The sequence below is a fragment of the Panthera onca genome, chromosome C1 (genome assembly GCF_046562875.1).
Source record: "Panthera onca isolate mPanOnc1 chromosome C1, mPanOnc1 haplotype 2, whole genome shotgun sequence".
Taxonomy (NCBI): domain Eukaryota; kingdom Metazoa; phylum Chordata; class Mammalia; order Carnivora; family Felidae; genus Panthera; species Panthera onca.
Genome location: NC_138346.1, coordinates 35,476,181 through 35,493,937, shown reverse-complemented (window position 1 = coordinate 35,493,937; position 17,757 = coordinate 35,476,181). Strand labels below are relative to the sequence as shown.

The 17,757-nt window shown below is 33.9% G+C and overlaps 1 protein-coding gene across 7 annotated transcripts in view; it reads left to right on the top strand.

Annotated features, from left to right (window-relative positions):
• Positions 1-17,757, top strand: part of SGO2 (shugoshin 2) — a 68,406-nt gene extending 50,649 nt beyond the window's left edge. For all 7 annotated transcript variants that reach the window (XM_060622869.3, XM_060622867.3, XM_060622862.3 and 4 more), the window contains 4 exons: positions 2,706-2,836; positions 3,979-7,173; positions 8,128-8,278; positions 17,436-17,757. In XM_060622869.3, the coding sequence (XP_060478852.3) occupies positions 2,706-2,836; positions 3,979-7,173; positions 8,128-8,278; positions 17,436-17,451 (3,493 nt within the window). In that variant the 3' untranslated portion in view covers positions 17,452-17,757. The remainder of the gene's footprint in view (positions 1-2,705; positions 2,837-3,978; positions 7,174-8,127; positions 8,279-17,435) is intronic.

The window sequence follows — 17,757 nt, the reverse complement described above, 5'->3', positions numbered from 1 at the left end:
CAGACCACAAGATCACGACCTGAGCTGAAGTTGGCTGCTTAACTGACTGAGCCACCCTGGTGCCCCATGTATCTGCTCTTTATTATTTCCTTTCTTCTACTTATTTTTTAAAATTGAGATATAATTCACATAACAAAGTTTTCCATAACTGGAAATACACCCTTTTAAAGTGTATAGTACAGTGGATTTGATTGATTGATTGATTGATTGATTGATTTAGAGAGCAAGCACAGGGGTGAGACAGAATCTTAAGCAAGCTCCACACTCCTCACAAAGCCTAACGTGGGGCTTGATCTCATGACTGGGAGATCGTAACCTGAGCCAAAATCAAGAGTTGGATGCTTAACCAACTGAGCCCCCAGGCGCCCCACAGGAGATTTTAATATATTCACAAAATTTGCAATCCTCACCACTGTGTAATTCCAGAATATTTTCATTACATCAGAAAGAAAGCCTGTATCCATCAACAGTCACTTCCCATTCTGCTCTTCTCCAGCCCCTGGCAACCGCTAATCTGTTTTCTGTCTGTCTCTATGGATTTGCCTGTTTTGGACATTTCATATCAATGGAATCACACAATATGTGGCCTTTTGTGTCTGGCCTCCTTCACTTAGCATACTATTTTCAAGTTTCATCCATGTTGTAGCATGTATTAGTACTTCATTCATTTTTATGACAGAATAATTTTCAGTTGTTTGCATCTACCATATTTTGTTTCCCCATTCATCAGTTAATGAACAATTTGCTGTTGTTACTTTTTGGCTATTATGAGCAATGGTACTATGACTATTCACACAAAAGTTTTTGTGTGGACATAGTTTTCAGCTTATGCCTACAAGTAGAATTGCTGAGTCCTGTAATAACTGTATGTTTAACTTTTGGAGGAACCACCAAACTGTTTGCCAAAGCTGCTGCATTGTTTTACGTTTCTATCAGCAAAGTATTAGGAACCCAATTTCTTTACATCCTCACCAACACTTGTTATTACCAGTCCTTTTGATTACAGCCATTGTAGTGGGTATGAAGTGGTATTTCATTGTGGTTTTGATTTGGATTTCCCTGATGGTTAATGATACTGAGAATATTTGCATAATGAGCATATTTCATGATCATTTTATATTAGGATCATTCTGTCGGTTATCTTTTTCTCTTGAATTTGAATACTTTTTCCTGTTGCTTTATATTTTGAATAATATTGGATTGTATCCTGGATATTGTAAATCCTGTGTTGTAGAAAGTCTGGATTCAGGTGTTTTCCTCCAACAAGTTTGATGTTTTTATTTTAGGCAGTTACCTTGTCTGAACTCAAATTTATTATTTCCCTATGAGGGGCAACATATGAAATCTCATTTCAGTTCGTTTATCCTTAGCGGGGTTGGTTGGAATCTTCTTCACATATTTGTGATTTATGGGTCAGCCAGAGATTGGGGGGAGGGGGCAGTTTACACACAAAATTTGGCCTTCCCCTCTCTATCTCATCTGTTATTTCCCCCATCACACACATTTTGCAGCTGTCATAATTATCCCTAATTTTGACCTTGAATCAATAAGAATGTAGACTTCTAACTTTTTAAAAATGTGGCACTGGCTGAGGATGTAAACTCATCTTTTTTTAAGTGCTTTTTGTTTACTTTCCAGTTACTTCAGGTTGTTTTTAAAAATGTACATATTTTTTAAATGTTTATTTTTGAGAGAGAGAAAGAGAGGGAGGGGCAAAGAGTGGAAGACAGAGAATCCCAAGCAGGATCTGAGCTGACAAGCCCAAATCACGGCTTAAACTCACCAACTGTGAGATCATGACCTGAGCCAAGATGAAGAGTCAGACACTTAACTGACTGAGTCACCCAGGCACCCCATTTTTTAAAAATATTTTATCCAGAATTTATAGTCATTATGTTTGATAGAGTTGATTTAAAAATAGCTATTCAGCCATTACCAGAAGCAGAACCTCTCTCCTCTGTTTATTTTTGTTGACTTGTTTTTTTCAAGTGGCATAGAAATTTCTTCCCAATGGCTATTCTATTTGTTGCATTTAAATTTTTAACAAATATTTGTCAATATTTATTCTTATTATTGTCAATAATTTTTAAATATCTGATTTATTTGGCATTCAAGGCAAAGTCTTTATTGTTGGAGGATATTAATCCTCATTCTTTGAACTCAAGGTCAGTTTATCAAATTATTTCTGTAGGTTACTGTCTTCCCTCCACCCCCAACTACATTTAACTAACTACTCTAGGAATATGGCTCTAGTTTACATGGATGCCTTTTGGAAACATAGCTAACTTTAGTTCACACATAACTTTACATATAATTGTACTTCTTTGAAACTAGAGAAAGAGTTTTGGGTATTCCATAAAATTAATTGTAAGAAAACAATAAATATTACATATGAGTGAGTATTTGTAAGTATGTCTGAACTTTATTCATTTCATTAGTATTATCCTAAATGGTCAACCAGTGATTATATCAATTATTTCTTTTTGAGGCCGCTGGGGCTCTGGGAGTAAGAAGCATTCCTGTTCTATACTATTAGAAACTATCTCTTTCCTGCCTATAGTTGTCTTCATTGAACACAGAGAGATACCAGAGTGGGTTTATGGTTGGATCTTAAATAAATAGAATATAAAAAGAACTATCCATGTAATTTTCTAAATAATGTTTATAAAATACAAAATTCTTCATTCATTTCCACTTGCCTTTAGGGTTCCATTAACTTCAAATGATGATGATGATGATGATGATGATAAAGAGAAAATACAATATGATGACAATATTATAGCAAAGACATCACCTGATATTCCCTTTTCAGTATCAACGAGACAATCTTTATCAAGTCAGTATAATTTGGAATTGTTATTTCTTAAAGAAAATAATCATCATATGTGTGGTTTAGATGATTCAGACATATTTCTTCTATTGCTATGCTTCCCAAAGATGAATATCAGTATTAATTTTGAATATCAGTATTAAAAAGTTACATTCATCGGATTTTTTTTCTTGAGGCCCAAGGTGTATATGCAGTTAATAAGTTGGACCCTCTTATGTTATAGATATGCTAACTTCTACCATTTAAAACTGCTGGTGAAAAATTTAATTTTTAAGGAAACATGCTGACAAATGTCAGAACCACAGTGGCCTAACACTGTTATTCTGCAAGCAATATTTAGAAATGAATAATCCTGAAGAGCTTTTCTTGGTATCTTATTAGCTTATGAATTGAAAGATACCATATATTTATTTAGTTTCATCTCTCCTTTTCATAGACAATAAAACTGGAGGTCTAGATAGATTTAGTGACTTTTTCAAGATCATAGTCAAAACAAAAACTTGAGCCTGGAAAATGGTTGAGCCAGAGAAAATGATGACACTTATGTTTTATTTATGTGGTTATTTCTAAAATAATAATCCTTCAGTGGAGTCTGGCTTATGTATTTGTCATAGATTTACAGATTGGATTATAGAACCATAGGTATATTTCATTTAGAACTTAGAATTGTTTTTCCTTTATAAAAATTGATGTGTGTGTGTGTGTGTGTGTGTGTGTGTATATATATATATATATACACATAAATTTTCACATAAATATTTATATAAATATTAGCTGCCTGCTTATAGCCTTTTGATAGTAATCCTTATCAGAGTTATCACTTTTATTTGGGTTCATTTGCTGGCCTCCTCCCATTTTAGAAATATATGTTAATGGCTCTGTTATCAGCTATATTCCCCAGTACTGTTGGGGCCAAGCTAGAGTGAATTCTAAGTATATATTTTCCATAGATACAAATGTAATGACTTATGAATACTCTGATCATTTCTACTTTATTTTCATTAGTGTAGATTCTTTATAGTATCTGAACAGAACATATTGTTAGAAATCCTCTCTGTGAAACAGTTTGATATTTAATCTAATTTGTTTAAAATAACAAATTCCTTGCCATTACTTATTTCTGAATTTTCTTTCCTCTTATTTTATAGAAAATCATTTCCACTCAGACCAAAGTTCCAAGAATTCTCTAATGAGTGAGATTAGAAATGCCCAGTCAATCAGCCACAGAAAGGAGAAATCATCTCCTAGTAATATAACTGAAAGGAAAAAACGTGTATCATCTTGGGAATCAAATAATCCTTCTACTGACAGTCTTCATGTGATGGATTTAGATCAACAACAGATTTCAAGTCAAGAATTTAATTGGCATGAGATAAATGATTGTACTAATGAAACAAATATCAAAATGCAGAGAAACATACAGTGCCTTCCTGACTCATCTGAGTCTACAAGTGAACCAGCTGCAGAGTACATGAATCCATTTCAGGGTAGTGATGACTATCAATTGCAGAAAACTGTATATGATGCTGACATGGATTTAACTGCTGGTGAAGTAAGCAAAATTGTTACAGTTTCAACAGGTGCTAAAAATAGAAGTGATAAAAAATCAAATGATTGTGAAATAAAAACTTTCAGAAAAGTGAAAGATTCAAGTTCTGAAAAAAAGAGAGAAAGATCTAAGAGACAATTTAAAAATAGTTCAGATATTGATATTGAGGAAAAGATTGAAAATGGACCAGCAAAAAAATCAGTTGTTGTGGATGGCAAAGGGAATTCAGAAGATCCAAATTTTATTTTCAGTGCTGAGCAGCTGACTCAGTTGAACATACTGAAGGAAGTAACCCTTCATAATGGCTTTGATCAAGATGACAGAGAAAGTATACAGCATAATAAAAAAAAGAAGAGAATACATGTAACAAATGAACAAGAGGAAACCAACTCTTTCTCCCAAAGTTCAGATAAATTCCAGCAGGAGAGTAAATTTGATATGGGTCAGAGTTCTGTAGCTTATCATAAAAGTAAAGCTTCTAGACAGACATTTGTGATTCATAAGTTAGAAAAAGGTAACTTATTCCCAAACCAAAAAAATAATGAAACCACTTCTGAAAACCTAGAAGTCACAAGTGAATTTCAAACAGCCGATCTTTCCACCAAAGATAATGGAAGTTTATGTGATTATAAGACCCAGAATATGTCGTATTTGAAAAAGCATGTCACTGATAAGCAACCTACTCAGCAACATCAATCAAAAATAAATGAGAAGCTTAAGCAGAAAGTAAATCGGAGGACAGAAATAATTTCTGAATCAAACCAAGTATATGGGGATAGTGGTAAAGATGTGTATGGCCCAGAAAAAGGTAACTTTTCCTTCCAAACCCAAGAGGATAAAGAAACCATCTCTGGAAACCTAGAAGTTTCAGATGAGTTTCAAAAACCTGCTGTTTCCACCATTGGTAATGGAAACCTGTATGATTGTGAGATCCAAAATGTGTTGGATATGCAAAAGCAGATCACTAATGTGTACCCTGTTCAGCAAAATGAATCAAAAGTTAATAAGAATCTCAGGCAGAAAGTAAATCGGAAGACAGAAATAATTTCTGAAATGAATCATTTAGATAATGGCAAAAATGTGTATTGCCCAGAAAAGGGTAATTCTTTCTTCCTAACCCAGAAAGATAAAGAAATCATCCCTGAAAATCTAAAAGACCCAAGTGAGTTCCAAACACCTGCCCTTTCTACCAAAGATAGTAGAAAACTATACGATTATGAGACTCAAAATGTTCTAGGAGTGAAAAAGCATATCCATGATATGCAACCTACTTGTCAAAATGAATCAAAAATAGATAAGAAGCTTAGGCAAAAGGTGAGTCGGAAGACAGAAATAATTTCTGAAATCAACCAAGTATATGAGAATAATGACAAAGACATACATGACCCAGAAAAAGATAACTTACTTTCTCTAACCCAAAAGGAAAAAGAAACCATCCCTGAAAACCCAGAAGGCTTAAATGAATTTCAGATAGCTGATCCTTCCACTGAAGGTAATAGGAACCTATGTCATGAGACTCAAAACATTTTGGGGGTGAAAAAACATGTTACCGATATGCCACTTGCAAAGCAAAATGAATCAAAAATAAATAAGAGGCTCAAACAGAAAGTAAATCGGAAGACAGAAATAATTTTAGAAATGAACCGAGTAAATGAGTTAAAAAAAAAAGGCATGCATGACCCAGAAGAAGGTAACTTCTTTTCCCTATCCCAAACAGATAAAGAAACTATTTATGAAAACCTAGAAGTCACAAGTGAATTACAAACAGCTTATCTTTCCACACAAAATAATGGAAATTTGTATGATTATGAGACACAGAATGTGTTGGATTTGAAAAAGCATGTCACTGATATGCGACCTGCTCAACAGAATGAATCAAAAATAAATAAGAAACTTAGGCAGAAAGTAAATCAGAAGACAGAAATAATTTCTGAAAGGTGCCCCATATATGGGGATAATGATAAAGATGTGCATGATCAAGAAAGCTATATAAATGGTCTGGATTTTCAAGTAAATAAATCTAAACAAATACTTGAATGCCAAGGTATTATCAGCGGGTGTGCTATGGAAATTGATAGCCATGAAAAGGAAAACTGTGATCAAATTTCAAATCTTTACAAACTAGTTAAAAAGCATGGGAAAGAATCATCAGGAAAGACCACGATTTTGGCCAAAGGTAAAAAATCTATTTTGCAGTTAGCAGATTCTTTACAGACATCTGTCTCAGAATCAGGTTTAAAATCTATTACTAATGAAGCAGATTCTGATCCTGGTAAGCAGCAGAATCCAAAGGAAAGAACTACAACTCTGAATGAAAAAAAGAAAAACATTCCCTTTGTGGAAGTGATAAAAGAAGGAGAGTGCCAGGTTAGAAAAGTTAACAAAATGGCATCTAAATCAAAGAAAAGGAAGATCTTCATCTATCCTTCTTCAGATAACCATGAAGTAATGCAGGTAATATCTGACACTGATCAGGGAATATCAGTTGAATCTGAACAGGCTAATGAGGAAAAAATTTTGGAAAATGAGAAAGTTATCAAAATGAAGCCAGACTTTTACACAAAGGCATTTGAATCTTTGTCTCAGGTATATTCACCTAACATACAAGATTCTTCCTTTAACAGTGTTCCTGGGGATTCAGTACCTCTAAGTATTTCTTCTAGTAAAAATTTGATAATAAAAGAAAGTTTTGCCCTGGAGAGCTCACCAATCTTTCAAGTAACTGATGATGTACATGAGAAGATGAAAGGCATGAAATTCAAAGTCAACCAGAGAACACAAAAATCAGAAATAGGTAGGTCAAAAGCTGAAGTGATCAAGTTTTAAAAGTGTATTTTCTTTTTTCATTTAATCAGTAAAGTATGTCCTGATATTTTTATGGAGTTTAATATTTAACTGTGTAGCTGATCTATAGAAACAATATACAGTATTTGTTTTTGTGTGTGTGACTTATTTCACCTAGTATAATGCCTTCAAGATCCTTCTGTATTTTTTTTTTTTTTTGGTATTGTTTCAAATGGTAGGATTTCCTCATTTTTTATGGGTGAAAAATATTCATAGCATGTATATATATGTTCTATGCAAATAGAATATATATGTTCTATATATTTGTGTATGTGTGCGTGTGTGCGTATACACACACATACATGCACACACCCAACTTCTTTATCCATTCATCCATCAATGGACGTATCTTGGCTATTGTAAATAATGCCTATGAACATGGGGGTGCAGATATCTTCTCAAGTTTGAGAACACCAGGATTTTGGTGTATAAAGCTATTCCAGATAGAAGGAATATTGAAGCAGATGAAGTGCAAAAGTTTGAGTTGCAGGCCATTATAGAGGACTGGTGAGTCATCTTTCATCTCTATATTCCTCGTGGTGCCTTTCACAGAGTAAACAATCGATAACAAATGTTGAATGAATGTGTAGTAATTTGTGTGATTCTGTGAATCAAGACTTGTGACTTGTGAAAAATTTTTATCAGCCTATATGTGGTTTATATAGTTTGATACTTTGCTTAAAATATTAAATCTCATTTCCTCTCATTGCTGGAAAAAACACCTGATTTATAAATAATTTTAGTGCTACTATTACAATATTTAAAATTACAACTTGATGATTGTTAAGTTTAAAAATTTGCTGTCAGCTATTTGCAAACCACAAATATCCCATATCTATTTCTATATGGGAGATATCCTGTATCTCTCTCTATATGCTTATAGTGAAAATAATATTCTTTTTAGGTGGTAGAACACTGCAGGACTTGACAAATACCAGTTTTATTTCAAATAACACTGCTAACGCTGAAAATAAGTCAGAAAATCCATCTTTAGAGCTACCAAGCCGAAGAAGAAGGTGTACTCCTCTCTATTTAAAAGAGCCAAATCTCAAAAGGTAAGTATTTCAGTGATATTAAAGTGATTTCAGTATGATAATATAAAATATATGCTTTAAAAGAAATTCCTGCCTGAATTGTATTTGAACACTTCTGAATATCAGTAGATTTTTGATATATAACAACCACAGTAATGATCTAGATGAGATTTGAAGAAATATCTTCTTTTATTCTTTGAACAGACTTTGTAAAAAACTGCTGTCTATGATTTGCATAGCACTATTTCCATGTCTGTTATCTTCATTAGTTTTCTACCTTGTTCCCTAGAAAAATTGAAAATGGCTTTGTTTGTTCTTTGGCCTTAAAGACTAATAGTCTTCTTTCTTTTTAAAAATATCAAATTTCCCCAACAAAGAGAACATAGTACTCCTCGTATTTATACATCACTCAGCTTCAATTGTTATCAATATTTTGCCTTACTTATTTCGTCTGTCCTTTTTTGTTGTAGTATTTTTTTTTTAATGTTTTTATTTATTTTTCAGAGAGAGGGAGAATGAGTGAGCACAAGTTGGGGCAGAGAGAGAGGGAGACACAGAATCCAAAGTAGGCTCCAGGCTCTGAGCTGTCAGCACAGAGCCCAATGTAGGGCACGAGCCATGAGATCATGACCTGAGCTGAAGTTGGATGCTTAACCAACTGAGACACCCAGGCACCCCTGTTGTAGTATTTTTAAAGCAAATCCCTAATATTGGGTCATTTATTCCAAAAGCACTTCTATATATATCTCTCTTAAAAAAAAGGAACTTCTTAACAAACTTCTTAACAAAACTAGAAAACCATGATCACATCAATTATCAATATGAATTGTCAACACTCTCTTACTGTCATCTAATTACCAATTCCTATTCAAATTCCCTTAATTATCTCAAAAAATGTCCAAATGCCTTTTACATGTATTTTATTGAAAATCTCACTTAAATTTTTTTTTCAAATGTTTGTTTATTTTGGAGAGAGAGAGAGAATGAACAGGGGAGGGGCAGAGAGAGAGGGAGAGAGAATCCCAAGCAGACTCTGTGCTCTCAGCACAGAGCCCGATGTGGGGCTCAAACTCAACAAACTGTGAGATCATGACCTGAGCCAAAATCAAGTCTGACGCTTAACCAACTGAACCATCCAGGCGCCCCTCATTTTTTTTAAAAGGGTAAATGAAGTAGCTTGTTTTGCAGATCCTGATCATATTTGGGATCATATTTTCAAAAAAAGAAAAGTATTCTTAAATGTTCTTGTCCTTTGCATTGTTTCAATGTTTGCTTCTTTTATAAATGAAAACTGTTGATGGTTCTGACAGGTAGTTTAAGACAACCAGCACATGGTAGCAATACAAAGGAGTTACGGTAGAAGAGAAACAAAAGTGAAATAAAGGATCAAAGCATTTTTTAAATAAAACGACTTTATCGAGTTATATTTCACACACCATCCATATCAACGTTCAAAGTGTATACTTCAGGGCTACCTGGGTGGCTCAGTTGGTTAAGCGTCTGCCTCTTGATCTCACAGTTTGTGGGATCCAGCCCCATGTCTGGCTTTGTGTTGATAGCACAGAGCCTGCTTGGTATTCTCTCTCTCCCTCTCTCTCTGCCCCTCCCCAACGCTCATGTGCGCTCTCCCTCTCTTTCTCGAAATAAATAAACTTTAAAAAAAGTATATACTTAAGTGTTTTTTTAGTATATTCACAGATATGCATACCATTACCACAATTTTAGAACATTTCTTCATCTCAAAAAGAAACCCCATGCCATTACCCAATATTCCCATACCCCCCAGCCCTAGGTGACCATTCACCTACTTCCTATCTCAGTAGATTTCCCTCTTATGAATATTTCATATGAATGGAATCATAATATGTGGTCTTTGTGACTGGCTTCTTACATTTGGCATAATGTTTTCAGGTTTTATCCATTGTCATAGCATGTATCAGTATTTCATTTCTTTTTAGGACTGAATAATAATCTATCATATAGATAATAACACATTTTATTTATTCACTTGTCTCTTGATGGACATTTGTTTCCATCTTTTGGTTATTATGAATAATCCTGCTATAAAGATCATTTGCAAGTTTTTGTGTCTACATATGTTTTGGTTTCTCTTGGGTATATGCCTAGTTATGGAATTCCTGGGTCATATGATAACTCTGTTTAATCATTTGAGGACTGCTGACTGTTTTGCAAAGCTGCTGCACCATTTTATTCACATTATCACCAGCGATGTATGAGGATTCTGATTTCTCAATTTCCTTGCCTGCACACTTGTTATTTGTTTTTTGATGATTCTAACCATAATAATGAGCGTAAAGTAGTGGCATGTAATAGTTTTGATTTGTATTTCTCTGATGAATAATGATGTTGAGCATCTTTTCATGTGTTTATATCTTCATTTGTATATCTTCAAAGAAAAATGTATTCAGATCTTTCTCCCTTTTTTCAATTGGGTTATCTTTTTTGTTACTGAGTTGCAAGTTACACTTTTTTATTTTGAACTAATTTTAGGTTTATCGAAGAGTTATAAAAATAGCATAGAGGTTCCTCACCCAGCTTTGCTTAATTTTAACACAGTACAATGATCTAAATTAGAAAATTAGCATTGGTACATTATTGTCAACTGTAAACGATAGCTGTCCATTATCATCCTTTGCTGTTTTAGAATCCAGGATCTTACCTTGCATATAGTTGTTGTTTTTCCTTAGCCTCCTTCAGCCTATGACAGTTCCTTACTCCTTCCTTTTCCTTTTATGACTTTGACAATTTGAAAACTAGTGGTCAGTTATTTTGTAGAATATCCCTTAGTTTGGTTTGTCTTTTGTTTTCTCATGATTACAATGCAGTTTTGCATTTTGGGCAAGAATTCTGCAGAAATGGTGTGTCCTCATTGCATCATATGAAGGGGGTTCATCGTGTCAGTTTGTCTCCGTAATGTTAACCTTGATCACTTGATTGAGGAGGTGTCTGCTGGGTTGTTGGTTTTTTTTTTTTCCACTATAAAGTTACTATCTTTTCCTTTGTAGGTGATGAACATTGGAGAAGTTGCTTTGAATCTGCATCCTGTTTTTCCTCAAACTTTCACCCACTAATTTTAGCATCCATTGATGGATCTTGCCTACAACAGTTCTATTTCTTCCTAATAGTGGTTTTCTGTCTCCCTCTTTCCTTCTACATTTATTGGAATTCTGTAAGGAAAAGCTGTTCTTTCTCCCTCATTTATTTATATCACTGTTGACTCATGGATGCTTATTCTGTAAGTTAAAATCTAATACTATCAATAGTTATTTTATTGCTCAGATAATTCCAGCTTGGCTATTAGGATTTCCTTTATGGTGGCTTCCTTCTGTGTTCTTTTAACAAGACCATACTATATTTTGAGCGCTTCCTTACTTTCTGACACAAGATGTTCGAGGGTCATCTTAGTGTTTTTCCTACCCCAACTCCCAAATCAGACACGTTTTCAAAGATCCTGTTTCCTTTGATTGAAGAATTTTATTTAGAAACCATGATCTGGGCACTAGGTACTTTTAATATTTATATTGTGTTGCATTAGTTGGCTATATTACTGCATAACAGTGTTACCATAAACCTAGTAGCCTAAAACAACATACATTTATTACTCTCAGTTTCTGTGGACCAGGAAGCTGGACTGGCTTAATTGGGTGCTCTACTTAATGTCTTACAAAGCTGTAATTAAGATGTTTTCCAAGATGGTTCTCATCTGGAAGCTCCACTGTGGGAGAATCTGCTTTCAAGATCACACAGATTGTTGGCAAAATTTATTTCCTTGTAGTTATGGGACAGAGGGCCCCAGCTTCATGCTGTTGGCTGGAGGCTGTCCTCAACTCCTAGAGGCCACTCTCAGCTCCTTGCCAAATGGCCTCCCAAAATGGTTCCTTATTTCAAAGCTAACTAGAGTCTGTAGAGCAAATCCTTTAGCAAACAGAGTATTATATGGTGAAATGTCATCTTAGAAGTGAGACATCCCATCACCTTTGCCATATTGGTTAAATGCGAGTCACAGTTCCTTAAAGAGAAGGAGTTAACCCAAGGGCATGAACATCATTATGAGTGTGTTGGGAGGGATCTTCTTAGAGGCTGGTTACCACAGGGGTCATTGCTGTTAGGCCCTCTCAGCAGACAGAGCTAGGAAATGTATGTATGTATGCTAATCCCTACGTATACACACTTTCATATTTTTCTATTTGTATATGTAGTAAAAACAATGAGTTTATATTGATATCTCTGATTCCAGTTCAACACCACAGGGTTCATTTTAGCTTTGCTTATTCATGATTTCTTCATCAGCAAGAAGCATGGCTTTCATTATCTATAATACATTTCCTTTTTTGTTCATTTGTAGCATACACATAAAGTAGTTTCAGAATTGCTGACTCCTATCCCTGTGAGAAACATATTTACTAACTAGATTATAACACTTAGATTTGGTTCTTTTTTGTCATGGTTTAGTTATTTTCCTTACCATAACCCCTTTCCAAAGTAGTTATGTTATTCACTTGTAATTTATTTAGGTACATTTGTTATTGTTGGTATTCCATTTTCTTCTGTTTCTTGGTAGGTTTTGTTGTTTACTTTGAGGTATGTGAAATATTTGGTTTATACAAATCAAAGCTATTCAAAATGTGTATGCAGAAGTGTGCCTTGGTGGCTCAGGTGGTTGAGTATAAACCAGAATAAATGAATGGATATAAAAAAAGAGAGAAAAAAATGGTATATGCAGAGAATGTCAACTACTTTATCTCATCTACCCTATTCCCATTACCCTCTCTTTCTATCCTATTTTTTCTATACGCCTCCTCCTAGGGGTAACCAGTTTCTTTAGTTTCTGGCTTATCCTTCCTAAAGAAATATAGATCCATTTATATTCCCCTTTTTCTTACATAAAGGCAGCATACTATAGCTACTCTGTTGGGCTTTGCTGTTTTTCATTTAACAGTGTATTCTGAAAATCATTCCCTGTCAATTTGTAGAGATTTTCCTTATCCTTTTTTTACAACTGTATAATACTTAATTGTGTATAGATATACTATAGTCATGCAATAACATTCCTTTATAGCACATTTAGGTTGTTTTCAATATTTTGCCATTATAAGTAATACTACATTGAATAATCTGTGCATATATCTTTTCATATTGTTGGAAGTGTATCTTCAAGGTAAATTCCTAAAAGTGGGATTGCAGGGGTGAAAAATGAACACATGTAGTTTTGTTAGGTCTTGCCACACTTCCTTCCAGAAGCTAGTACCAATTTGCATTACCAGCTGCAGCCTGTGGCACTGTTGCCCCACATTGTAATCATATGTAATATATTGTCATATGTAAAAATTTTTGCCACTCTGATAAGCAAGAAATGGTATCATGGTGTTGTTTTATTTGCCTTTCTCTATAAGTGAATTTAAATGTTTTTCTCATGCTTGGGGGTCATTATATAATCTTTTAGTCTGTTCATAACTTTTTTGTTTTTCATTGTGTTTCTGGTCTTTTGTCCCTCAGTTATTAAGAATTCTTTATGTAGTAGGGATATTAGCCCTTGTAGTATGTGTAGCCAGTATTTTTTTTAGTTTATCATTTATTTTTTTACTTTATATTTTTAATCATGTAAACATTTTAAATTTTTATATAGTCATTTTTGTCAATCTTTTCTTTCATTCTTTTTGAATTTTAAGTCATAGTTAGAAAGTCTTTCCCTCTACGATGATTAAAGGGGAATTCATCCATATTTTCTTCTAGTATTTATATTGTTTCATTTCTTACATAAAACCCTAATCCATTTAGAATTTGTTTTCTAGCATGAGATGTAAGATATGGATCTAATTTTGTCTTTTTTCTGAAAGCTACCCATCTGTACTGGCACCATTCATTTATTAAAAAATACATCCTTATCCCTAAAGATTTGAGATGTCAAACATGTCACATTTTAAATTTCTATATGTATTTGATGGGGTCTAATGCTGGACTTTTTATTCTACTGCAGTGATCTACCTGTCTACTATAGAGGCTTTATATGATGTTTTAATGTCTGGTAAGGCTACTGCCTTCTCATAGTTTTTCATTGTTTCCTTGGGTGTTATTACATGCTTATTTTTACATAGAACTTTAGACTTTAGTATTTGCTTGGCAAGCTCAGCACTATTGACATTTTGAGCTAGATATTTCTTTGTTGTGGGAGGCTGTTCTGTGTACTGTAAGATATTTAGCAGTATCCCTGCCTTCCACCCAGTAAATATCAGTAGTACCCGTCCATTTAAATTAATCAAAAATATTTCTACATGTTGCAAAATGTCACCTAGGGATTAAAATTGTCCTGAGTTAAAAACGATTGGTCTGGCTTGCTGGTATTTTTATTGGGATTGCATTGAATTTCTACCTTAATTTAGGAAGAACTCAATCTTTGTATTGAGTTGTGCTGTGTAAGAACAGATGTCTTTTCTATTTATTCAAGTCTTCTTGTATAACCTTTAGAAGTGTTTAAAAATGTTCCTCATACAGGCTTTACACATTTCTTGTTAAGTTGATTTGTAGGTAGTCTTTGTTGCTATTATAAATGGACATATAACTTAGACATATATAATCATGCTCAGTATTTATTGTTTGTGAGTATGAAAGGTGTTGAATTCTGTGTAAGTTTATAACTGGCTACTTAACTAAATTTCCTTTATTCTCTATCCCATTGATTCTCTCAAGTAAAACTCAGTGGAAGAGGAATACTTGAGGAGTACTATGAAATCATCTGAGAATAGAGTTAATTTTACTTCTTTACCCATTCATATGCCTCTGATTGATTTCTCTTGTTTAATGGCATTGGCTAATACCTCAAGTATAGTTTGACATAGTAACAGGAATAGTGGGCATTCTGGCTTGTTCCTGACTTGAGTGGAAATACCTCTGTTGTCTCTCCATTAAATGAGATAATGGCTTTAGGATGAAGGTATATATATATATATATATATATATATATATATATATATATATATATATATATATAAAATTTATGACATTAAGAAAATGTCCCTCAATGTCTACTGAATGTTTTAGTCATGGGTGAGTGTTGAGTGTTGCATTGTGTCAAGGACTTTTTCAGTATCTATGAAAAAATAGTATGCTTTATTTCCTTAGATTTATTAACATGGTGTATGATAATAGGTTTTCTAATATTGAACCAAACTTGCATTCCTGGAATAAATCTCACTTGGTCATGGTATATGTTTTTCATAATGTGGTATTGGATTTGCTTTTGTAACTGTGCTGTGAGTACTTGAAAAAGAATATGTATTCTCTATTATCAGAGTATAGAGTTTGATGTATATTCGTTTGATGTATATTCGTTAAGATTTACCCCTACATTGCTTAGATTTTCTATCTCCTCACTTATTCAATGCTTTGGGACTTAAAAGATAAAGACTTTAAAAATGTATTTGTATTACCTTCCTGATAACTTCTGCCTCGCCTGTCCTCAATGCTTATGATGATCACTCCATAATACATTGAAGCAGTTTCATTCAGGATCTGTTCTCACTGGGAGCCTATCAGAAGCTGTGATATATACCTGCTGGATGCCATGCCCAATCCAAAAAGAAAATAAAAGGCAGCTGGGTTGTCATCATTCTTAGTATTTATACTAAATGTTTATTGTGATATTTGCTTTTAAAACACTTACCAGCTAAACCATTAACCAAATAATCTGTATGCCCAGTACATCTAAATTAAAATAGAATACTATTTCATTACAGCATTTTGCTATATTTAGAATAGGTAACTCTTTTGAAAGAATTATTAAATTCTATCTAATTACCCAAGGCAGTGGTATCATTGGCTCTGGAGAGGAGTACAAAGGAGAGAAAGAGACCTACTTTATATCTACCATTTATACTTTGTAATTTGGCCCCGTGCGTGTACATCTTATCTAAAAAATATATATACTGTAAAGAATAAATACAACTCTACTTCTTATAATATGACCAACCAGGTGCATGGTCAACCTAAAAATAAAATTACTAGGTAAAATATTAAAAAAACAAAACAAACAAAACCCTTGAACAAATCTGTTAGCTAGAAGAAAAGAAAGTTCATATCAGAAACTAAATGAGAGCAGGAACCCAGAGAGGTAGGTGGACTCTGAAACTGGCTTTTGCCCAAAGGCATTTCTCTAATTAAGTGAACCTAAGTGTTGGATTCACATAGCCTTATGGGGCTGAGGACAGAAGGCATATCCTCAGGTTTAGTTAAAATGAAGAGTCTAATAGTAGATCACCTTCAATAAAGTTAAGCTACTCTCAGTAGGAGAGCAAACTAAAAACAACCTTACCACCAGCTTTTTTAAGCCCCAGGAAATAACTCTGGTACTGAACTGAGGAGAAAAAAAATCTTCTGAGAATTTGTAACCAAAATCAAACTCTCCTGCATTGCAGCTGGAATTCACAGTATCTGGAAGTCACAGAAAACCTCAAGCTGAGGATTTAGTATTAGTCAATGACTTGTAGTGCCCCCTTTGTCTGTCAGAAGCAAATATAAATATTTTCTAGGGCTCTCCTTCATCTCAGTCATCAACAAATTTTCCACAGATAAAGTTCTGAGGGATGAGCAGTTACCTCATAGTAAACACTACACATGCAAGGGAACAAGGTGCCAGCAGAAGCAACTGATAGCAGGATTAGATACAGAATATAAAATAAGACTGTTTAATGTTTCAGTGAAGGAGAGACTTGGAAATGAATAAAGGTGTTGAAAAAAAACAAGTTAACTAAAGAAGAACAAGCAGGAGATAAACACAGTTCAGGGTAGTGGTTACTTCTTGGGGGACGACGGGGATGTGATCAGAAAGGGGCACACTGGAAGCTTCTGAGGTGTGGTAACATTTCAGTTCTTAACCTGGGTGGTAGGTACATCAACATTTATTTGATTGTTTTTAAGTTATACATTTTCATATTCTCTTTTATGTATGCCAAAGTTAATAATAAAAAAGAAATATATAGTAAAGTATGTAATGTGTAAAATCTAAGCTAGTCAATTTTTCTTAACCCCTATTTTATAATTCCCACAATCGTAGAGTATTCCAAATTATATGATGCAGCCATTTTTTTCTCCATGCTTCACAGCAAAAGTATTAGCTTTATGTTGTTAGTATTGTTTATCTTCCTTTTTTTCTACTTTGCAGGAAGATGAGAAGATGACGTGAATTTATGGAATCTGGGGTTTTTTTGAATTCTCAAACCATAACAAGTCAAAACAAGGATCAAGAAGATGAAATGCACGATGAAAGCTTTTTTTACCCCCACCTTTTCATGAGTGTTAATTTATTCATTCTTATGTTTAGATGTATGTGCATAAAGTATCTATTTTGTAATGTTCAACTTCTGTTATCATTTTGGTCAGCCTATAACTTATCTTCCTGTTGGTGTAAGCCTCTTTCAACCAAACAGCCATTAACTGAGCAAAAGCTGTTAACCTTTTAGCCAAATAAAATGTGTTGTGAAATA